At 32.9% G+C, this 21379-nt stretch overlaps 4 protein-coding genes across 5 annotated transcripts; 1 reads left to right on the top strand and 3 right to left on the bottom strand.

The window, feature by feature from the left end:
- Positions 1-1188: 1188 nt before the first annotated feature.
- On the bottom strand, positions 1189-15852 carry LOC136997353 (uncharacterized). 2 transcript variants are annotated; one of them, XM_067348041.1, is made up of 10 exons: positions 15628-15852; positions 15311-15425; positions 15152-15224; positions 9244-9455; positions 8781-9106; positions 8603-8696; positions 3037-3245; positions 2660-2819; positions 1815-1914; positions 1189-1687 (listed from the first exon to the last, which is right to left on the bottom strand). In XM_067348041.1, the coding sequence occupies exons 5-10, from the start codon at positions 8787-8789 to the stop codon at positions 1636-1638; spliced, it is 624 nt and encodes a 207-aa protein (XP_067204142.1). In that variant the 5' UTR covers positions 8790-9106; positions 9244-9455; positions 15152-15224; positions 15311-15425; positions 15628-15852; the 3' UTR covers positions 1189-1635. The 2 variants fall into 2 exon arrangements, with proteins under 2 accessions (XP_067204142.1, XP_067204143.1); XM_067348042.1 differs by lacking the exon at positions 15152-15224.
- LOC136997212 (uncharacterized) lies at positions 3332-6052 on the bottom strand. The gene is made up of 3 exons (XM_067347680.1): positions 5977-6052; positions 5376-5818; positions 3332-5297 (listed from the first exon to the last, which is right to left on the bottom strand). The coding sequence occupies exons 1-3, from the start codon at positions 6050-6052 to the stop codon at positions 4845-4847; spliced, it is 972 nt and encodes a 323-aa protein (XP_067203781.1). The 3' UTR covers positions 3332-4844.
- A 638-nt stretch (positions 15853-16490) lies between the features above and the next one.
- On the top strand, positions 16491-19633 carry LOC105680070 (peptidylprolyl isomerase domain and WD repeat-containing protein 1). The gene is made up of 8 exons (XM_012380504.2): positions 16491-16718; positions 17337-17439; positions 17535-17731; positions 17832-18025; positions 18105-18442; positions 18537-18726; positions 18794-19369; positions 19449-19633. Exons 1-8 carry the CDS (start codon positions 16625-16627, stop codon positions 19590-19592), a joined length of 1836 nt encoding a protein of 611 aa, XP_012235927.1. The 5' UTR covers positions 16491-16624; the 3' UTR covers positions 19593-19633.
- Positions 19579-20982, bottom strand: LOC105680068 (mitochondrial pyruvate carrier 2-like). The gene is made up of 3 exons (XM_012380501.2): positions 20134-20982; positions 19887-20028; positions 19579-19815 (listed from the first exon to the last, which is right to left on the bottom strand). Exons 1-3 carry the CDS (start codon positions 20225-20227, stop codon positions 19698-19700), a joined length of 354 nt encoding a protein of 117 aa, XP_012235924.2. The 5' UTR covers positions 20228-20982; the 3' UTR covers positions 19579-19697.
- Between the last annotated feature and the right edge of the window lie 397 nt (positions 20983-21379).

Below are 21379 nucleotides of genomic sequence, written 5' to 3'. Positions count from 1 at the left end.
TTTTAGAAAGCATGTACAAAAAAAGTAAAGATACTTTTATTATGTAAATCGCATGTGCTCTATCGATTGAGCCTATTATAAATTCGATCGGTCCACGCATTATTGAGATATGAAAATCTCGACTCCTATCAGCTCATGTGCTCGCGTAAAGATACACGGTCGGTCTTGCGCTGCGCGTGAACTTGGCGCGAGACACTACCGTGTCTCTTGATAGGAGATTACATAGACATCTAATAGAAATTTCGAATCTCCATGATGGACATCTAGTGGATATCCATTAGAGCTTTTTGTTCCGTGTGGTCAGTGACAAAAGACAAAAGACGGATGTGCGACATTAATGACCCTGGAGATATTAATAATAATGACTGCTGCTATTATTTAATATTCACTCATTTACGTAAATTATGATATTCTTGGTAGCAAAGTTCAAAGTATAAATTATTAATCTAGAACAGGGCTGACGAAATGTGGCTCGCGAGCCGACCCCTACTTCGGACGCTTCTCCCTCCAACGCGTCAGCCGGCAGAACCGACCGACGTCTGTCAGGACCGTAGATAGCCCATCGTGCGAGATTGCGTTCTAACAGTTAGAACATCAACTTCGTCTCGCTTCAACGCAAATTAATATTGACATTGAATAACTTATTAGCAATACTAAGCGCATCCATTTGTCACATTAATATTTTCATTCCTTATTTTATTCACGATACATTCACTACGTCGTTAAACATCGAAATTTCCAAAAATTTACGATGGCCCTGCAATCTTGCACAATGGGCTATCTACGGTCCTGACAGACGTCGGTCGGTTCTGCCGGCTGACGCGTTGGAGGGAGAAGCGTCCGAAGTAGGGGTCGGTTCGCGAGCCACATTTCGTCAGCCCTGTTCTAGATTAATAATTTATACTTTAAACTTTGCTACCAAGAATATCATAATTTACGTAAATGAGTGAATATTAAATAATAGCAGCAGTCATTATTATTAATATCTCCAGGGTCATTAATGTCGCACATCCGTCTTTTGTCTTTTGTCACTGACCACACGGAACAAAAAGCTCTAATGGATATCCACTAGATGTCCATCATGGAGATTCGAAATTTCTATTAGACGTCTATAGACGTCTATTAGATGTGTATTAGACGTTTCTTCGACCTGGTGTTCTCCCTGGGGAATAATGTTGCATATAAAAATATTGTCTTTATATTTTTTAATATATAAATATAAAATTGTTATGACAATACATTTTAATTAAATGTTTTTATTTGTATTTATGTTAACATAAATAAAATACACATAACATTGCATAACATGTTAACATTGAAATAAAAGTATATTTTTTTTTATATTTAAAAAAAAAAATGTTTTTAATATTGTACTTTTTTTAAAGTAAATAATCTTGTTCGTTATATTATTATTTTTCATTAATAAAGTCTTATATCTAGTCTTATTTTGTACGCTATTAAGTGAAATTTTGAGAAGATAGATTAATTAGTGCATGTAATATGGACAACCTTCGTAGGCATATTTTCCCTGACTTTGATCGATTATTTCTTAGTAACCAATCAAATACAGATATGCAGTTAAACTTTACGCGTTGCTGCCATTCATATATTCCACCTTTTGTTGCCACTAATAATTTATTTTATTATACTAATAAAATCTTGATTATTATTTTCTTTTGTTAAATGTCTGTAAAAATAAAATAAAAGTTAAAATTCATATAATTACATAAAAATATACATACTGCATACAAATATACATAAAATTATATATAAAATAAATCCTCCTATAAGTACATAGTCCTATAAGTACATACTTTGTTCTCTCAATCCTAACAGAAGCTTGGGCAAGCCACTTGGAAATGGTTTCTGCAATTTCAGCATCACTTACATGCTTGTGTGTCCTACGAACAGCTTCTATAACATAAAAAGTTATTATAAACATTACAATATATAATTCATATATACACAGAGTTCGACAGTATCCGCACGTCCCCTCGTGTGCATGTAAAACTCATCAAACTGAATAAAAATGTAACATTTTGCAAAATCACATAAAATTTTGAAATATTAATTGAAAAAAAATTGGCGAATAAATGCGCGTAAAATGATGGAATAAGCTGTATAGAAACAGTCTCATAAAAAAAATAACTTCAACTTATCGGTTGTCTGTTTGCAACAGTGAATATCAGCTGGTGAACAAAAGGTGAAATATACGAACGGTAGCGACGTGTAAAGCTGAATCACATATCTCTATCAGTTGTCGTAGCTAAGAAACAATCGATAAGTCGAAGCCATTTAATGAAAACATGCCTACAAAAGTTGTCCCACCACATTATCACATGCGATTAATCTATCTTCTTTTATTATCTAAAAATTTCACATAGTTTACAAAATGGTAAAGAACTTTTTCATTTAGTGTAATGAGTTTTATTTCACATAAGCGCAGGGATGCGATATTTCCTACCGGGTTCCTGGCTCTCGAGCCCCACACAAGCGAGAAGCGTGTACATGTGCTGCGCTGAACATGTACACGCTTCTCGCTTGTGCGGGGCTTGGAAGCCGGGAGCCCGGTAGGAAACATCGCATCACTGCATAAGCGTATGTATTGATATTGTCAGACATTCTATATTGTGTGTGTGTGTGTGAAAAATTGACTTACGTATAATTATTCTTGAAAGACCTAAATGTTGAAAGCTTCTCTTAGCTTTTTTTCCAGCCCAGCTAAAATGTTGTGCAAAATTATTTGTTATGGCTTTTTTTAAGATGTTGCGTATCATTATGTGCGCAGTATTTCCACCCACAAGTTGAAACGTATTAATCTGAAAAAAAATATAAAAAATTTTGAATATTATTAAAAAATATTGTTTTATGTTTATATTAATTTACTTTCTCTCTCTCTCTCTCTCTCTCTCTTTCTCTCTCTCTGAACTATCAATAAATCAATAGATTAAATAAATATTAAATATAATATGTCATTATTTCAATTTGGAACACGTTAGAAGTATTCAATAAAATAAAAAAATATTTTTTAAATACCGCTTCGTCTTTAAAATTAACTTCTTTTAATTGTTCTTCAAAAAATGTTAACTCTTCAAATGTTGTTATAGGCAGTTGTATAAAAATTTCTTCTTGGCTAGAATAATTAGAACGTTGCATTTTGTCTTCTAGCATGTCCATTCTATTTTCAATGCTATTGAGTTTATATAAAACCTTATTTAGCTTCCCCAAAATTAGTTTCTTGTATTCTGAAAAAAATATTTATTTAATTATTAAATATTGCAATTAAAGCTATTTACTATTTATATAAGAATTGTGTAAAAAATACATTTGTATATATATTGCCTTTATATAAAACATTAAAAAAAATAAATATAATAATATTTATATATATATATATATATATATATATACAGGGTGTCCCAAAGCACCCTTAACAACTCTCGTGAGGTGATAGAGGAGATCGAGACGAACAAAAAAGTCTAATACCATTTTGCGATATTTGCAATAATAACAGAAATATTTAATGTTAAAGTCAGGCGAATAAGAGCGCGCCGCGAGAAGCGCTCAAGCCGCCTGAGCCGTAGGACGGCCCAGTGTGTACCATTATAGGCCGTCGGCGCGCGGTAAGGGGAAGGCAGCGCGCCGCTGCCCATGGTTACGTCGTCGTTCCCGCGTCTTACCGCGCCGCGCCAAAAGACTCGATAACCGATAGTACAAAATAATAAATAATGAAAATAATAATAAATAATAACAAATATAAATTAATAATTAAATAATAATATGTATAAAATGTTTGAGCACGTTTTCCGTAAAATATCGTATAGTATTTCAATACATGAGATAACGATTACAACTTGCATTCTGCTCTGCTTCACATAATTCTAGTGTCTACAGAATTGGCAAAACGCTCTACACTGAGAGAATTTTCTCTTAGACTTTATCCTGAAAATCATACACATGTTTGATTAACTTTACTAAACTACATAGTAAAATTAATCAAACATATTTTATATTTTATTGTGATAGATATTTTTATTTTTTATTGTGATAAATAATCATAAAAATTCTTATAAAATTCTTTTCAAATTGTCCCACGATTATCATGATTTTTAAAGTATAAATTATAAGAGAAAATTCTCCCTGTGTACGAATTAAAAAAAATACTAAGAGTTCCAATAGCACTTTTAATAGTTTTTCGATAAAAATTAAAAGATTCTATGTACATACACATTTCTTATTAAAAGAATTAAAAAATTAATTTATTAAAAATTAAAATTGAAAAATATCGTTTTAACTTTGTAAATCTAACACGACATTCTCTTCCCTAATTACTAACACGCATTAAATATTATAATTTGTAGCAAGACTTCCTGATAGCTGTTCAACTGCCAAAATGCTTCTTGCCAAAAATGATAGTATTTAATGTGTTTTAGTACTTAGAATTAGAGGAGAGGAGTACGACACTTCGCAAATCTAACACGACGTTAGATTTGCGAAGTTAGAATATTTTTCAATTTCGATTAATTTAAAATGAAGAATGCGGAACTTTATAATTTTTATCGAAAATTGTAGAACTATAAAAGTGATATTAGAACTCTTAAATTTTTTTTTAAATTTGTTAAACGTCGTGCCTTCTCTCTCTTTTCTCTCTCTCTCTCTCTCTCTCTCTCTCTCTCTCTCTCTCTTTCCCCCTCTCTCCACAGATAAATTCTATTAATATTTTTTCGAAATAAAATTATTTCGTAGCAAGAAAACGCTATCGTTTCCACACCACTCTGAGGTAGATAGCTTGGCGCGTTTTTTTTATAGTGGTTTCTCCAGTAGACCTAATCCACTCTCAAAATTTAATTCAATAATTGTTCGAAGTGCCTTCCTCGTGCTTGTAAGCAGAGGTCGGCTCTTCGAACAATTTGTCGCGTTGCACGGTGCGCTATATCGGGGGTAATAGTGTTGAAGGCTGCTATGATCGCCTCGCGTACCTCATCTTCGGTACCATTGCGACAATGTTCTACCGCAGCTTTTATGTATCCCCAAATAAAGTAGTCCAGCACGTTCAAATCTGGCGAACGTGCTGGCCAATTGATTGGGCCGCCACGACCTATCCACCTGTCAGGATATCGCGCATCTAAAATTTCCCGCGTACGACGGGAATAATGTGCGGGAGCTCCATCATGCTGATAAATCAGCCTTAGTCGCGTTTGTAAAGGTATATCTTCCAGAAGTACGGGCAATTCATTTTCAATGAACTGCGCGTACGTCTGTCCGTTGAGACGCGGCGGAAGGAAATATGGCCCAATCTGAAAATCGACAATAGAGATACATTATACAAGGACATTACTCGAGAAAAATTTTTCAATTAACAAAAATATATTTACCACTTTATTCGCAATTACGCTTGCCCATACATTTATCGTCCATCGATATTGAAAGGCGCACTGACGAATGGCGTGAGGATTCTCCTCTTGCCATATTAAAAAGTTCCGCGAATTAAATACGCCATTTGGCGTAAATGTGGCCTCGTCTGTCCACAAAATAAAATCGGGAAATGTATCATTTCGCCGACATTGTGCGAGAAATCCTGCGCATGTTTTATTAATAATTACTGAATAATCTACAATAAATTTAATTAAAAAAGAAAAATTGAAATTATAATAATGAAAATACCTTCGCAAAAGGTGATGCGTTGTATTTCGTCTCTTGGAAGAAGTTGTTGCACCCGTTGATAGTGAAATGGATGCAACCCATTCTTCTTTAAAATACGATGTATCGTGGATCGCGGTACATTGAGTGCACGAGCCACACGGCGTATACTCGTATTAGGATTTTCTTCAAATGCACGCAGTACTTGCTCGTCATCATTAACATGACGATGTGCTGGTACATTAACGCGGTTCTGATGATGCGGCAAAAGAAATCCCGTTTCTCGCGATCGTCGAACACTATCCATTATTGTGACATGTGATGGATGCCGCTCACGGTTCGGAAATCGTTCTACGTAAAGACGCTCCGCGGCACGAGCATTTTCCATGGCCATTCCGTAACAGATAATCATGTCTGTATATTCTGCCGCCGTATAATTCATTTTTAAAGCACTTTGATACAACCTGTACACAACGTGCAACCTATACACCTACACGTATACGTGTAAAAACATGAAAAAACAATTGAAAATCGGCACATTGCCTGTGCTGCTCTCTCAACAAAACGTGCACTCGATGTACCGCGATCCACGATACATCGTATTTTAAAGGAGAATGGGTTGCATCCATTCCACTATCAACGGGTGCAACAACTTTTTCCAAGAGACGAAATACAACGCATCACCTTTTGCGAAGGTATTTTCATTATTATAATTTCAATTTTTCTTTTGTAATTAAATTTATTGTAGATTATTCAGTAATTATTAATAAAACATGCGCAGGATTTCTCGCACAATGTCGGCGAAATGATACATTTCCCGATTTTATTTTGTGGACAGACGAGGCCACATTTACGCCAAATGGCGTATTTAATTCGCGGAACTTTTTAATATGGCAAGAGGAGAATCCTCACGCCATTCGTCAGTGCGCCTTTCAATATCGATGGACGATAAATGTATGGGCAAGCGTAATTGCGAATAAAGTGGTAAATATATTTTTGTTAATTGAAAAATTTTTCTCGAGTAATGTCCTTGTATAATGTATCTCTATTGTCCATTTTCAGATTGGGCCATATTTCCTTCCGCCGCGTCTCAACGGACAGACGTACGCGCAGTTCATTAAAAAGGAATTGCCCGTACTTCTGGAAGATATACCTTTACAAACGCGGCTAAGGCTGATTTATCAGCATGATGGAGCTCCCGCACATTATTCCCGTCGTACGCGGGAAATTTTAGATGCGCGATATCCTGACAGGTGGATAGGTCGTGGCGGCCCAATCAATTGGCCAGCACGTTCGCCAGATTTGAACGTGCTGGACTACTTTATTTGGGGATACATAAAAGCTGCGGTAGAACTTGTCGCAATGGTACCGAAGATGAGGTACGCGAGGCGATCATAGCAGCCTTCAACACTATTACCCCCGATATAGCGCACCGTGCAACGCGACAAATTGTTCGAAGAGCCGACCTCTGCTTACAAGCATGAGGAAGGCACTTCGAACAATTATTGAATTAAATTTTGAGAGTGGATTAGGTCTACTGGAGAAACCACTATAAAAAAAACGCGCCAAGCTATCTACCTCAGAGTGGTGTGGAAACGATAGCGTTTTCTTGCTACGAAATAATTTTATTTCGAAAAAATATTAATAGAATTTATCTGTGGAGAGAGGGGGAAAGAGAGAGAGAGAGAGAGAGAGAGAGAGAGAGAGAGAGAGAGAGAGAAAGCACGACGTTTAACAAATTTAAAAAAAAATTTAAGAGTTCTAATATCACTTTTATAGTTCTACAATTTTCGATAAAAATTATAAAGTTCCGCATTCTTCATTTTAAATTAATCGAAATTGAAAAATATTCTAACTTCGCAAATCTAACGTCGTGTTAGATTTGCGAAGTGTCGTACTCCTCTCCTCTAATTCTAAGTACTAAAACACATTAAATACTATCATTTTTGGCAAGAAGCATTTTGGCAGTTGAACAGCTATCAGGAAGTCTTGCTACAAATTATAATATTTAATGCGTGTTAGTAATTAGGGAAGAGAATGTCGTGTTAGATTTACAAAGTTAAAACGATATTTTTCAATTTTAATTTTTAATAAATTAATTTTTTAATTCTTTTAATAAGAAATGTGTATGTACATAGAATCTTTTAATTTTTATCGAAAAACTATTAAAAGTGCTATTGGAACTCTTAGTATTTTTTTTAATTCGTACACAGGGAGAATTTTCTCTTATAATTTATACTTTAAAAATCATGATAATCGTGGGACAATTTGAAAAGAATTTTATAAGAATTTTTATGATTATTTATCACAATAAAAAATAAAAATATCTATCACAATAAAATATAAAATATGTTTGATTAATTTTACTATGTAGTTTAGTAAAGTTAATCAAACATGTGTATGATTTTCAGGATAAAGTCTAAGAGAAAATTCTCTCAGTGTAGAGCGTTTTGCCAATTCTGTAGACACTAGAATTATGTGAAGCAGAGCAGAATGCAAGTTGTAATCGTTATCTCATGTATTGAAATACTATACGATATTTTACGGAAAACGTGCTCAAACATTTTATACATATTATTATTTAATTATTAATTTATATTTGTTATTATTTATTATTATTTTCATTATTTATTATTTTGTACTATCGGTTATCGAGTCTTTTGGCGCGGCGCGGTAAGACGCGGGAACGACGACGTAACCATGGGCAGCGGCGCGCTGCCTTCCCCTTACCGCGCGCCGACGGCCTATAATGGTACACACTGGGCCGTCCTACGGCTCAGGCGGCTTGAGCGCTTCTCGCGGCGCGCTCTTATTCGCCTGACTTTAACATTAAATATTTCTGTTATTATTGCAAATATCGCAAAATGGTATTAGACTTTTTTGTTCGTCTCGATCTCCTCTATCACCTCACGAGAGTTGTTAAGGGTGCTTTGGGACACCCTGTATATATATACATACATACCACGTGTAAAACTATTTTCTGCATCGCTATCTTCATTAGGTTTTTGTGTAAAATCTTTTGTTTTTTGAAAAATTTTTAATGTCAATAATTTTATCTAAAAAGCGAAAACATTACTATGTAAAAAAAATCACTTTTGATATAACATTATAGTCTTCATAAATTATTAGGTACTGCTTACCACTTCCATTTATTGTATAAGAAGTATTTCTTTCGCATAATACATTTGAAGAATTGTTTTCTATGGATTTCTGAGTGTGCAGTTTTTTTGAGATACAAAGTTTTCAATTTCTGGATAAGGAGGCAAGAGTTTGATGCCAGTTTGTCTTACATGATTGTGTTTATCTTCATTAAAACATATATCTTCATCTGAAGAAGATGATATAATTTTTTTGGCCTTCTCGCGTCTTCTTTTTTTCTTCTGATTTTTTAATTCATCGTAAGATACATCTATATTAGATGTGTCCTCTGCAAGGACTAATTTTTCCATTCCTTTTTCGTAATTATCTTTAGAATTTGAAACAATGTTATATAATAAATTATAATTCACAAATAGTAACTTGTAAGATATGTTATAGATAGGAAAAAATACTTTTCTAAAGTTTATTATATAAATTAGTCTTAATATAACAATTAACTTTTACCTGCTCTGCCAAAAATCCTTTTTACTGGTAATACGTTCCATTCAATATTTTGTGGCATCTCTCTTGTCATTATAGCTTTATTTATTCTAAATTTACTTTTAAAATGAGTAGGCCAAATACTTGAATTTCTATCTGCATTGTACCACAATGCAGGTATTAATTGAAGTCTATCGTGAAATTCCGCAATTACATATGCATTGGTATTCATTTTTCTTTAAAATGCAAAATACTTGTGTATACATATATTGAGGCATGAAAAACATAAATGTAACGCATTATATTTATGTAATGTATTAAGAATTCAAAATGTTTTTTGAGCATTATATTGAACATGTCTAGCGCATTATATATGCTAAACAAAATATATGTAATATATATACAGATTGATGTGAAAATTATTGCAGTTATTGTTATTTGAAAGCGTTTTACATAGTATGATTTAAGGGAAATACTGCGAATGTGTTAGGCTTATTTGCGAAAGGAATTTTCCATGCTTTACAGAGCACATCTGTAATTGAATAAGATAACATTTCATCGCTATTGAGCATCATTATTTTTATACCAAAATCGCTTGATTTACAAGGTATTTCATATATATTGTTTACATAATTAAGTTTTTTACCAATCACAAAAATATTTTCATTTTTTTTCACTATATTTAAAATAATAATATAACACCCATTTCTTAAAAGACAACAACTATTACTATTATTATTACTTTTGCAATGTATATGAAATTTTTTAGTGGATAACTGTAAATATTGTAAATATTGTGATTTAAAATGAATACAATCAAGAATTGGTCCATTATTATGTAAATATTTTAGTGAATATAAATTTTCAATATTGTAATTAGAGGTCTATATAGTTGGCTCCCCCCCTAACGCAAATCGTAAAAACATTTATATATTCGGATTGTAGATTGTTTGTACATGAATGTACTATGTTTTTTATCGTTTGTACATTTTTCGTTAATTTAAAAAAAAATTACAAAGTTTTCGTAACTGTGCCAATGATAGTTAGCCCCCCCTATGTCGCAATTACATCACGTAAACTATAACTTATGAATTTATCGTGCTTAATCGTTTGTACGTCGTTTGTACATTATTAATAATCGGTTACATTTATAATTCCAACATTTGTTTTTGTTTAAAACGCAAGATAAATAATTTTTATTTGAATATGGCGGGTACGGAGTACGGAGCGGGTGCGCATGCGTGTGCGTGCGTATGCGCGCCTATGCGTGCATATGCGTGTATGTGCGTGCGTGTGTGTGCTGCATGTATCGTGTAGGTGTGTATGCGAATGAGTGGTGGGTGTGTACGCGCGAGTGTATATACACAACACAGCATATACCCACACATACGCACACATCCACTCACACACACAGCATCACATTAGACGGCATTATATCACGGCTATGTCATCACAGCATAGCAAAAGTTAAAAGTTAAAGACTTTTAAAATATCTCTAGACGAAAAACTATTAATTTTTAAGCTTTGTTCCCATTGAGACTTTCGATCAGCATCAGTAAATGATACTGCAATTTCGGCGAATTTAACCACTTTTCATAATGTTTGTGCGGGGTCCTTTTATAGAAATCTTTTAATTATGATTAAAAATTATTTGAATTAATTTTGAAAAGATAGATTTCCTCACAATGTTTTTAGTTCGTGCTTTACGAAACAAATAATTATCGCTAGCCAATCAAAATCTTTGTCGTTGCGACAAATGTAGACATCTCTCGTCAATGCTGCTCTATGTTTTTTTCACAATGTTTTGTTCATCTCCACTCTTTTAAGGTTCACAGTAGTCATATATGTAGTCATCTATAGCTTAGTTTACACCGATTGTTTAGTACGCGTACCAAATACTAAATCTGCTTCTCCGATAGGTATAAATCGTTTAGTGTAAAATCTACACCAATCAAAGAAGCTGATTTAGTACTTGGTACACGTACTAAACAATCGGTAAATATTCGTACATGATCCCCTTTTAATAAAATTAAGAATAAATTACATTGGGCGGTATTCATAGTCCGTTCTTATATTCAAGATCGTCTTAAGCACGAACTTATATTCGCTCTCTTCGTCAGACACAATCTATGTGTGACGAAGAGAGCGAATATAAGTCCGTGCTTAAAACAATCTTAAATATAAGAACGGACTATGAATACCGACCATTGGGCTTGTTCGTTTTAGCTACACTGGGGCTGCTCTGGGTCTGCTCTACACAGGATAATACAGGACAGATAAATAGTTTGTCCTGTATTATCTTGTTTAGAGCAGACCCAGAGCTGCCCCAGTGCAGCTAAAACGAACAAGCCCATTGTCTTGTTGGCATTTGATTCTATTGATGTAAAATATTGTGATTTATCCATAACCGCTGTGGATAATATTTGTATTATAGAATCGAATGGACAAGTATTTTTTGCAAAATAGGGTTGTTTATCAATTAAAATCGGTTGATTGACGTTATTACCATTTTTTAAAAGCATTAATTTTTTAATATCTTTAATACGATTGTTACGATGACGAATATCTGGTACAGATTTGTAATAATAACTACATCTTTTCTTTACATTTTTTTTCTCTTTACTTAATTTTTGATCACTGATTTGATTATTAATATTATTATATACAATTTTTTCAATGTTAGGAGATTTTAAGAAATTTCGACAGTTTTTCTGATTTTCTATACTCGATAATATTGATGCTGATCGAAAGTCTCAATGGGAACAAAGCTTAAAACTTAATAGTTTTTCGTCTAGAGATATTTTAAAAGTCTTTAACTTTTAACTTTTGCTATGCTGTGATGACATAGCCGTGATATAATGCCGTCTAATGTGATGCTGTGTGTGTGAGTGGATGTGTGCGTATGTGTGGGTATATGCTGTGTTGTGTATATACACTCGCGCGTACACACCCACCACTCATTCGCATACACACCTACACGATACATGCAGCACACACACGCACGCACATACACGCATATGCACGCATAGGCGCGCATACGCACGCACACGCATGCGCACCCGCTCCGTACTCCGTACCCGCCATATTCAAATAAAAATTATTTATCTTGCGTTTTAAACAAAAACAAATGTTGGAATTATAAATGTAACCGATTATTAATAATGTACAAACGACGTACAAACGATTAAGCACGATAAATTCATAAGTTATAGTTTACGTGATGTAATTGCGACATAGGGGGGGCTAACTATCATTGGCACAGTTACGAAAACTTTGTAATTTTTTTTTAAATTAACGAAAAATGTACAAACGATAAAAAACATAGTACATTCATGTACAAACAATGCACAATCCGAATATATAAATGTTTTTACGATTTGCGTTAGAGGGGGGGCCAACTATATAGACCTTGTAATTAGGTACTTTTTTTGGTGAGAAAAAATCAATATTTTCTTTTTCTTTATATCTTTTTATCAATTGTTGCAGTGGCTTTTCATTCTTTCTTAATAGTTTTTTTATGGACATCATGTAATTCTCAAAACGAAATGCACTGAACTGATCTAATGGACCAAATATTCTGACATCTGAGCATAAATGTAACAGGTTGTGGACATTATGTGATATAAATTTTTTACCATACAAAATCTCAAATAATAAGACAAAATTTTTAAGTAAAGCCTCTGCATAATCTATAAATTCTGTTTTACATAAATCTGGACGAACAAGAATTGTGATTGCTACGTGAAGCATAAGAAAATAATGATACAAATTTTCTGCTAATGAATACTTTAAAACAACAGGTCCCGTATATAAAAGAAAATTTCTGAATTCTACAGCTTTCCATTGTTTAACATCTTGTATACATCTTGGGTGTTTACGATGGGCTTGTTCGTTTTAGCTACACTGGGGCTGCTCTGGGTCTGCTCTACACAGGATAATACAGGACATATAAATAGTTTGTCCTGTATTATCTTGTTTAGAGCAGACCCAGAGCTGCCCCAGTGCAGCTAATAGCGTTTTCGATTATACAGGATTTGAACGACCCAGGGTTGGTTAATGACGTCATTGCAACCTCTCCACCAATGAAAGACTTGCATTTATAGTAAAATAGTGATTGATCAACCCTGGGTCGTTCAAATCCTGTATAATCGAAAACGCTATAAAACGAACAAGCCCAATAATTCAAGTTCGAGTTAGTTTCACTAAGACCAAAAAATGAGATATACATAACCATCTAGAACCTTTATGATTCATGACAACTCGACGCTGTCTTGTATTGCTTGAGTTAAATTCATTGAATTTGTTGAGTTTAATAAATATAATTATATACATATATATATAATTATATCTATTAAAGAGGTATACCAACATACATACCAACATTATTTGTTTCTTTCATAGACTGATTTGCAGTTGACATTTTTTTATTACAATAAAATTTGCTCTATAAACTCAACAAATTCAATTAATTTAACTCAAGCAATACAAGACAGCGTCGAGTTGTCATAAATCATAAAGGTTCTAGATGGTTATGTCTATCTCATTTTTCGGTCCTAGTGAAACTAACTTGAACTTGAATTATCGTAAACACCCCTTGGCTTTCTAACAAAATCACTTGGTGTATTACTTCTAAGCAAGATTAACAAATATGATATTCTTTTGATTGATCTTGGTCTTAAACGTACAGAAAGCGGACCTTTTATCCATAAAAGTATTAATTTTTTAACAACGCCTAACAATACAAGATGCATATAGTCTAAGGGCGTGTTCATTATAGGTAAAAAACCCGGAATATTATTTATAATGAAGTAATCTGTCTGAAAATTCTTGTAACCATTAATGGCAAATAAATCGTCAGTTCTTAAAGAATATGGTGCATTTGGAAAGCAAACTCTACCATTTAAATATTTTCCTTTTATTGTACATTTTGTACAGCTGTAGAACCCAGTATGACCTTTTGTACATAAAATAAAGGATTTTGCTGGTGTATCACATATCAAACCAAATAATTTAATTTTGATCACGTTTTTATCAAAAATGTAACCATTGCTTAAAGAAATGAAATCATTAACCAAAGGTTGAAGAAAAGTATTACAATCTTGCGGTTTTTTTTCTCCAAAATATGCACCAACAACATATACATCTTCATTTACTGTATTCGAACATAAAATAGGCCATAATGAAGACTGTGATGACTTTGAGAGAGGAAGACCGTCTATATTTATAAGTAAATTTATATATTTCTTATTAGATTTTAAAAACATTATCTTAATCACATTATTCAAACCCGCGTAAAAATATTGTCCGCCACATGCACTTATTACATGAACTTGTCGTGGAGTTTGTAGTAACGTTCGTATATCTTTTGAAAAATTACATGATGTATATTGCTGCAAAATTGTTATCAATGCATTACATGCGTTATGATTAATATTGAATGATAAAGCCCATTTAACAAAATCATTTTTAAATTTATTATTTTCATCAACATCATTGTAGCTTCTGCTTTTACTTTCTGTAGTAAGATTGTCAATATCACTATCATGATCATAGTCTACTTGCATGAAAGTATTATTGTCATTTATATTTTGACATTGTAGATAATGATTTTCATTTTCACAGATTTCAATTTCAGGATTAAGCGTTTCATTAGTGATGTTTTTATTAAATGCATGAATATTTATATCACTAATTTTATGTAAAACCAAACAATTATCTTTAAAAGATCTATTGGTATTTAATAATGACTGTTTAATTTGTGTAGATGATCCTGCTATATCAATATTAGTTTGATCTTCAATAATTCTCCTTATGTGACGTTTTGAAATATACACTTTATCTTTTAATGCGTTAGACATATTTGTTACTAACGTTAGATATATAATAACGTTAGATAACGTGCAATATATTATTATTATAGTTATATACGTACATTTAAGCTTAAGCATACAAGTTTTACCAACACAAGTATTGTTATAAAAATAAAATATATATTTTAGTTCAATCTAAAAAAATAATATATAATTTAGATAATTAAATAATTACTAATTGAAGATAAAAGGACAATCCCAATATAGATAAAGATCCTTACCTATTAGTTGAATACCAAATAAATGTATTTAGAATACTGGCAGCAACAAAATATAAACAATATATTATATATATTGCACTGTAGAACACCCTATATAAATGTTTGATGATATTTTCTGAAACAATATGGTAAAATAGATATAGATCATATCATAGATAAATACAATTTATCATAGATAAATACTTTTCTAATCGATCTCAGTAATTTTGAGGTTATAGATTATTAACCCTAGATATATGATTTTCTATTAATGAATATAACATTTTTAGTATATAGATTACTATAACTAAACATAAATATTGTCAAGAAGTACTTACCTCTTTTTTCTTTCTTCTTGCAACAAGAAATGTGAGTCTACGGGTGTTTACGATAATTCAAGTTCGAGTTAGTTTCACTAGGACCGAAAAATGAGATATAGGGCGGTATTCATAGTCCGTTCTTATATTCAAGATCGTCTTAAGCACGAACTTATATTCGCTCTCTTCGTCAGACACAATCTATGTGTGACGAAGAGAGCGAATATAAGTCCGTGCTTAAGACGATTTTAAATATAAGAACGGACTATGAATACCGCCCATACATAACCATCTAGAACCTTTATGATTCATGACAACTCGACGCTGTCTCTTGTATTGCTTGAGTTAAATTAATTGAATTTGTTGACTTTATAGAGCAAATTTTATTGTAATAAAAAAATGTTAACTGCTAATCAGTCTATGAAAGAAACAAATAATGTTGGTATGTATGTTGGTATACCTCTTTAATAGATATAATTATATATATATGTATATAATTATATTTATTAAACTCAACAAATTCAATGAATTTAACTCAAGCAATACAAGACAGCGTTGAGTTGTCATGAATCATAAAGGTTCTAGATGGTTATGTATATCTCATTGTCGGTCCTAGTGAAACTAACTCGAACTTGAATTATCGTAAACACCCATCGTGAGATGTACCATGTTGATCATTGCACTAAACATTGGGCGCGTTCAGCAGAACAAATTGCTTGGTAGCAATCGAACGTGATTGGCTCTTACTTTTAGAACCAACAAATCAACGTTAAGTGATGACTAGACGACAATTTAGCAGTTGTTCTGCTGAACGCGGCCATTCTTTATACTTGCTTACACTAGCTTGTTCCACTAGCTTATCCCCACTTGCACTAGCTTGTCTCCACTTGCACTCAGTGCAATGCATTGGTTCAGTTCAGTTCAGTGCAGCAATAAAGAACAAACCTAGTGTAAACATTCATGTAGTTGATATAAGTGTCTTTATTTGACTGAAAATCGTGTTTACGTGGTGATAATAATGAGTAGTAAACGTGAACACGAAGGAAGTGACACAGAAGATGGTTGGATTGGACCATTACCTTCGGAAGCTGCACCACAAAAGAAGCAACGAGGTTTTCTTTTATAATCAATACTACTTAGACTGATTTTTCATTAATAAATGTGTTAATAAAAATCTGTATGTCTGTTGCGAATATTTTGATTTATTTTCTATTGCATAATTTATTATACTAGAACGAACATTAATGTTAAAATCTACATTTTCTTTACTGCGATGCATATGATATAAGATTCTAAAGATGAATAAACAATGAATAATGTAAAACATAGATACTATTTATTTATTTTATATCATATTGATATCTGATTCTAAAGCACAAAAATGAATAAAATGTATATTTAAAAATTCTACACCATTTTTTTGTTTAAAATATGAAATTTCAATCGCAGTATAGAAAATGTTCATTTTAAAGTTCTAACCTATTAAATGTTATGATATAAAATTCTATTCTATTTATTCATTTTTATGGCTTAGAATCTTATATTGATTTTAGAATCTTATATCACATTGATGTAAGATTTTAAACTATAAAAATGAATAAATGTGTAGAATTTTAAAATGTACATTATATTAATTTTTGTGCTTTAGAATCTGATATCAATATGATATGAAATAAATAAATAGTATGTATGTTTTACATTATCATTGTTAAATATTTCTAAAATTTTAGTCTTGGAGTATGAACAAGTCTATATAGATAACTTACCATGTTGCGAATGCTATGAGAAGTCTTACATGCACAGAGATGTTATTACTCATATTTTAGTAACAAAGTTAGTATTTTATAGAAATAATAGTCATAATGATACATATATTTATAGTAGTTTTTCTTTACAAAAAACTTATTGAAATGTATTATATGTAACAGATCAAACTTTGTGATAACTGCTAGTTGCGATGGACATATAAAATTTTGGAAGAAACAAGAGGAATTAATAGAATTTGTAAAACATTTTCGGGCACACTTAATGGCAATACAGTCAATGTCTGCAAGTTGCAATGGTGTTCACGTGTGCTCAGTCAGCATAGATAAAGCTATGAAAATATTTGATGTTATTAATTTTGGTAAGGATGACACTTTACATATGTGATTCTTATTTGAAGTATTTGCAGGCAGTATATAAGCAAGTATTATAATTTGTTATGTTATATAATTTTTTTAAAGATATGATAAATATGATAAAATTGGACTTTGTGCCACTTTGTGCTGAATGGATATATTCAGCTGGTGATGCCATATCTGCTGTGGCAGTGTCTTCACAAGAATCGAACAAAATATACATTTATGATGGCCAAGGAACAAATACACCCCTACATATATTTGAAAAACTGCACACTAAACCTGTTGTCATTATGAAAGTAAGTATATTATAACAGAAAAGTATAAAAATATTAATTATTTTAACGAAAACAAAATAAAATAATATATTTTTTGCAGTATAATCCTGTGTACGAGACGTGTATTTCCGTCGACAGAGCAGGAATATTGGAGTACTGGACGGGTCCAAAAATGGAGTACAAATTTCCTAAATGTATAACATTCGAATCAAAGTTGGACACAGATCTGTTTGAATTTGCCAAAAATAAAACTTACCCGTGCGGCTTAGCGGTCTCGCCTGATGGCAAACGATTTGCATCCTTCAGCGGAGATAGAAAAGTTAGAGTTTTTAATTTCCGAACAGGCAAACTTTATAGGATATTCGACGAGACGCTACAAAGATTTAGCGAGTTACAACAAACTGTACAGCAACTACCGAACATGGAATTTGGACGGAGGTAAAATATTTCCACTTTCTATTCTTTGATCTTTTTAGACTAATTTCGATCTTTCCAGCGAATAAGTATTAATTATTTTTATTATACGTTGCAGAATGGCGGTCGAAAGAGAATTGGACAAAACCGAAACGAATTTGGGAAATATCATTTTTGACGAATCTGGTTATATTATTTTATATCCTACAATGCTGGGCGTTAAAATGGTGAATCTTTATACAAACCGTTGTATTAAAATTATGGGAAAGCCGGAAAATATACGACCAACACAACTAGCATTATTCCAGGTATTTAGTAAACGTTTGATAATTAAAGTTTTAATAAGCAGCGAATACGTGATTTAATAATATGCAGGGAAAAGCGAGGAAAACAACTGCTGCGTTAACTGTCGAAATGGAGGCTTCTGAGAATCCCACGATGGAGTTGAACCGGCCTGACCCGACGTTGTTTTGCACGGCACACAAGAAAAATCGATTTTACATGTTTTCGAGACGAGAACCCGAGGATACGAAAAGTCAGGAATGCGATCGGGATGTCTTCAATGAAAAGCCTTCTAAAGAAGATATTATATCTTCGACGGAGGCCACGAATATGCAAAAGATATACGACACGGCAATCATTCATACAGCGCTTGGCGATATCCACGTCAATCTCTTCGGCAAGGACGTACCCAAGACTGTGGAAAATTTCTGTGTACACGCGAAGAACGGTTACTTTAACGGTCACATATTTCATCGAATTATCAAGGGCTTCATGATTCAAACAGGCGATCCTACCGGGACCGGCACCGGCGGTGAAAGCATATGGGGCGGCGAGTTCGAGGACGAATTCAAGCCGAACTTAAAGCATGATAGACCGTATACTTTGAGCATGGCTAACGCAGGAGCGAATACGAACGGTAGCCAATTCTTCATTACATTGACACCAACGGTGAGTATCTGATATTTTTGGGATACAGATCAAGATTTCAAATTTCACACTTAGTGCAAATATTTTGTTTGCTTTTTAGCCTTGGTTGGATAACAAACATACCGTGTTCGGCCGAGTCCATAAAGGAATGGAGGTTGTACAAAATATTAGCCAAGTGAAGACGAATCCTAAAACTGATAAGCCTTACGACGACATACGAATAGTCAGCGTGACTGTAAAATAGTTTTATAAAATGAATAAATCAAAATACATTTGTACAAAATATATCGATACACTTTCCTTCTTCCTGTTTTGCAATCTGCATCCTGGACGTTCTGACAATCCTATTTTATTTCTGCTTCATTTGATACATCAATCCTCTGATGAAATTGTATGCTCCCGTGCCGCATGTGAATATGTTGACGCTGAACAAATTATAATTCTTGGGTATTATTACCAATGAGAATCTAAAAGATTGCGCAAATTAGAATTCGAATCGTCGTAAAATTTCTGAATAAGAGCGCCATGAGTTATGTACCTGGACCATATAGCCCCTGTAAGCATAAGACTCGCGGTTTGACTGAGAGAAATTGTATCCGGAGGTCGTTTAACATCCCCTATGCCTGCTAGTACCAAACCCCATTTAAACGACGGCGCCCAGAAAAATACAGTAGTCGGGCCTGAGAAAACGGCAAAAAAAACTCTTAAACTTTTTTAACAAACTTTTTCAACAAACTTAAAGGCGACCCTTTCTTTAGAAAAATTTAAATCGAATAGCTTCTTACCTGCGGGATGTAAAAACACAGCACGGAATTTTTCAGGCAGCGTCGAAGCAATTTTCAACATTAATCTCTGATAAGTACTAATTTTTCCGGTCATATTTCGATTTACACGATTACGAAAAAAATATACTTAATAATATACTTTAACGTAAATAGCTTTAAAACGTTTCATAAAATTCATAACAAAAATCTGTACAACAAATAAAATTGACACATCTATATACCCAGCAAACACTGAATTTAACTGCAACATAACATGAAAGTAACATGTAATGTAACAGATGTTACACGGTATTTATATTACATTAATATAAATTTCTTTTTTAGGCGCAATATAATAGCTATTTCATAGCTGTTACATTGCTTTGTTAGCTTCTCGTTATTTAAAAATAGAAGTAATATAACATAAATATAACATATTATACAACAAATGTTATATTGATTTTATATTAATGTTATGAAACCTGTCATATAACAATTATTTTAATATTGGTAAAGAAATTGCTATGGCTATTCTGCATAATTACCGAAATTTGTATTATAATGTTTCTGCAATAATTTAATTTATTATTTTCAATTACGCGGGATTTATTAGTCATTAGCAGAAACCGGATACGGACTCTAATGTAAATAGCTAATATTGGGTGTTTACGATGGGTGTTTACGATAATTCAAGTTCGAGTTATAGCGTTATAGTTTTTCGATTATACAGGATTTGAACGACCCAGGGTTGGTTAATGACGTCATTGCAACCTCTCCACCAATGAAAGACTTGCATTTATAGTAAAATAGTGATTGATCAACTCTGGGTCGTTCAAATCCTGTATAATCGAAAACGCTATATAACTCGAACTTGAATTATCGTAGGGCGGTATTCATAGGGCGGTATTCATAGTCCGTTCTTATATTTAAAATCGTCTTAAGCACGGACTTATATTCGCTCTCTTCGTCACACATAGATTGTGGGCGGTATTCATAGTCCGTTCTTATATTTAAAATCGTCTTAAGCACGGACTTATATTCGCTCTCTTCGTCACACATAGATTGTGTCTGACGAAGAGAGCGAATATAAGTTCGTTCTTAAGACGATCTTGAATATAAGAACGGACTATGAATACCGCCCATAGTCCGTTCTTATATTCAAGATCGTCTTAAGCACGAACTTATATTCGCTCTCTTTGTCAGACACAATCTATGTGTGACGAAGAGAGCGAATATAAGTCCGTGCTTAAGACAATCTTAAATATAA

This window comes from Linepithema humile, chromosome 1 (genome assembly GCF_040581485.1).
Source record: "Linepithema humile isolate Giens D197 chromosome 1, Lhum_UNIL_v1.0, whole genome shotgun sequence".
Taxonomy (NCBI): domain Eukaryota; kingdom Metazoa; phylum Arthropoda; class Insecta; order Hymenoptera; family Formicidae; genus Linepithema; species Linepithema humile.
The sequence above is the reverse complement of the archived record's forward strand: the minus strand, read 5'-3'. Positions and strand labels throughout refer to the sequence as shown.

Bases quoted from the DNA above. Each gene is read 5' to 3' on its own strand.
- LOC136997212 (XM_067347680.1), bottom strand. From the start codon at position 6,052: ATGATTATCTGTTACGGAATGGCCATGGAAAATGCTCGTGCCGCGGAG. The intron at 5,819-5,976 runs GTGAGCGGCATC...GAAGAAAATCCT, and splicing joins CGTAGAACGATTTCCGAACC to AATACGAGTATACGCCGTGT. The intron at 5,298-5,375 runs GTAAATATATTT...GTCGATTTTCAG, and splicing joins GCGTAATTGCGAATAAAGTG to ATTGGGCCATATTTCCTTCC.
- LOC136997353 (XM_067348041.1), bottom strand. The intron at 3,246-8,602 runs GTATGTATGTAT...TATTTTTTTCAG, and splicing joins AGAAAATAGTTTTACACGTG to AATACAAGAAACTAATTTTG. The intron at 2,820-3,036 runs GTATTTAAAAAA...ATTTTTTTTCAG, and splicing joins TTAATTTTAAAGACGAAGCG to ATTAATACGTTTCAACTTGT.
- LOC105680070 (XM_012380504.2), top strand. From the start codon at position 16,625: ATGAGTAGTAAACGTGAACACGAAGGAAGTGACACAGAAGATGGTTGG. The intron at 16,719-17,336 runs GTTTTCTTTTAT...CTAAAATTTTAG, and splicing joins ACCACAAAAGAAGCAACGAG to TCTTGGAGTATGAACAAGTC. The intron at 18,026-18,104 runs GTAAGTATATTA...TATTTTTTGCAG, and splicing joins AACCTGTTGTCATTATGAAA to TATAATCCTGTGTACGAGAC.
- LOC105680068 (XM_012380501.2), bottom strand. From the start codon at position 20,227: ATGACCGGAAAAATTAGTACTTATCAGAGATTAATGTTGAAAATTGCT. The intron at 20,029-20,133 runs GTAAGAAGCTAT...CCGTTTTCTCAG, and splicing joins TGTGTTTTTACATCCCGCAG to GCCCGACTACTGTATTTTTC. The intron at 19,816-19,886 runs GTACATAACTCA...GCAATCTTTTAG, and splicing joins ACAGGGGCTATATGGTCCAG to ATTCTCATTGGTAATAATAC.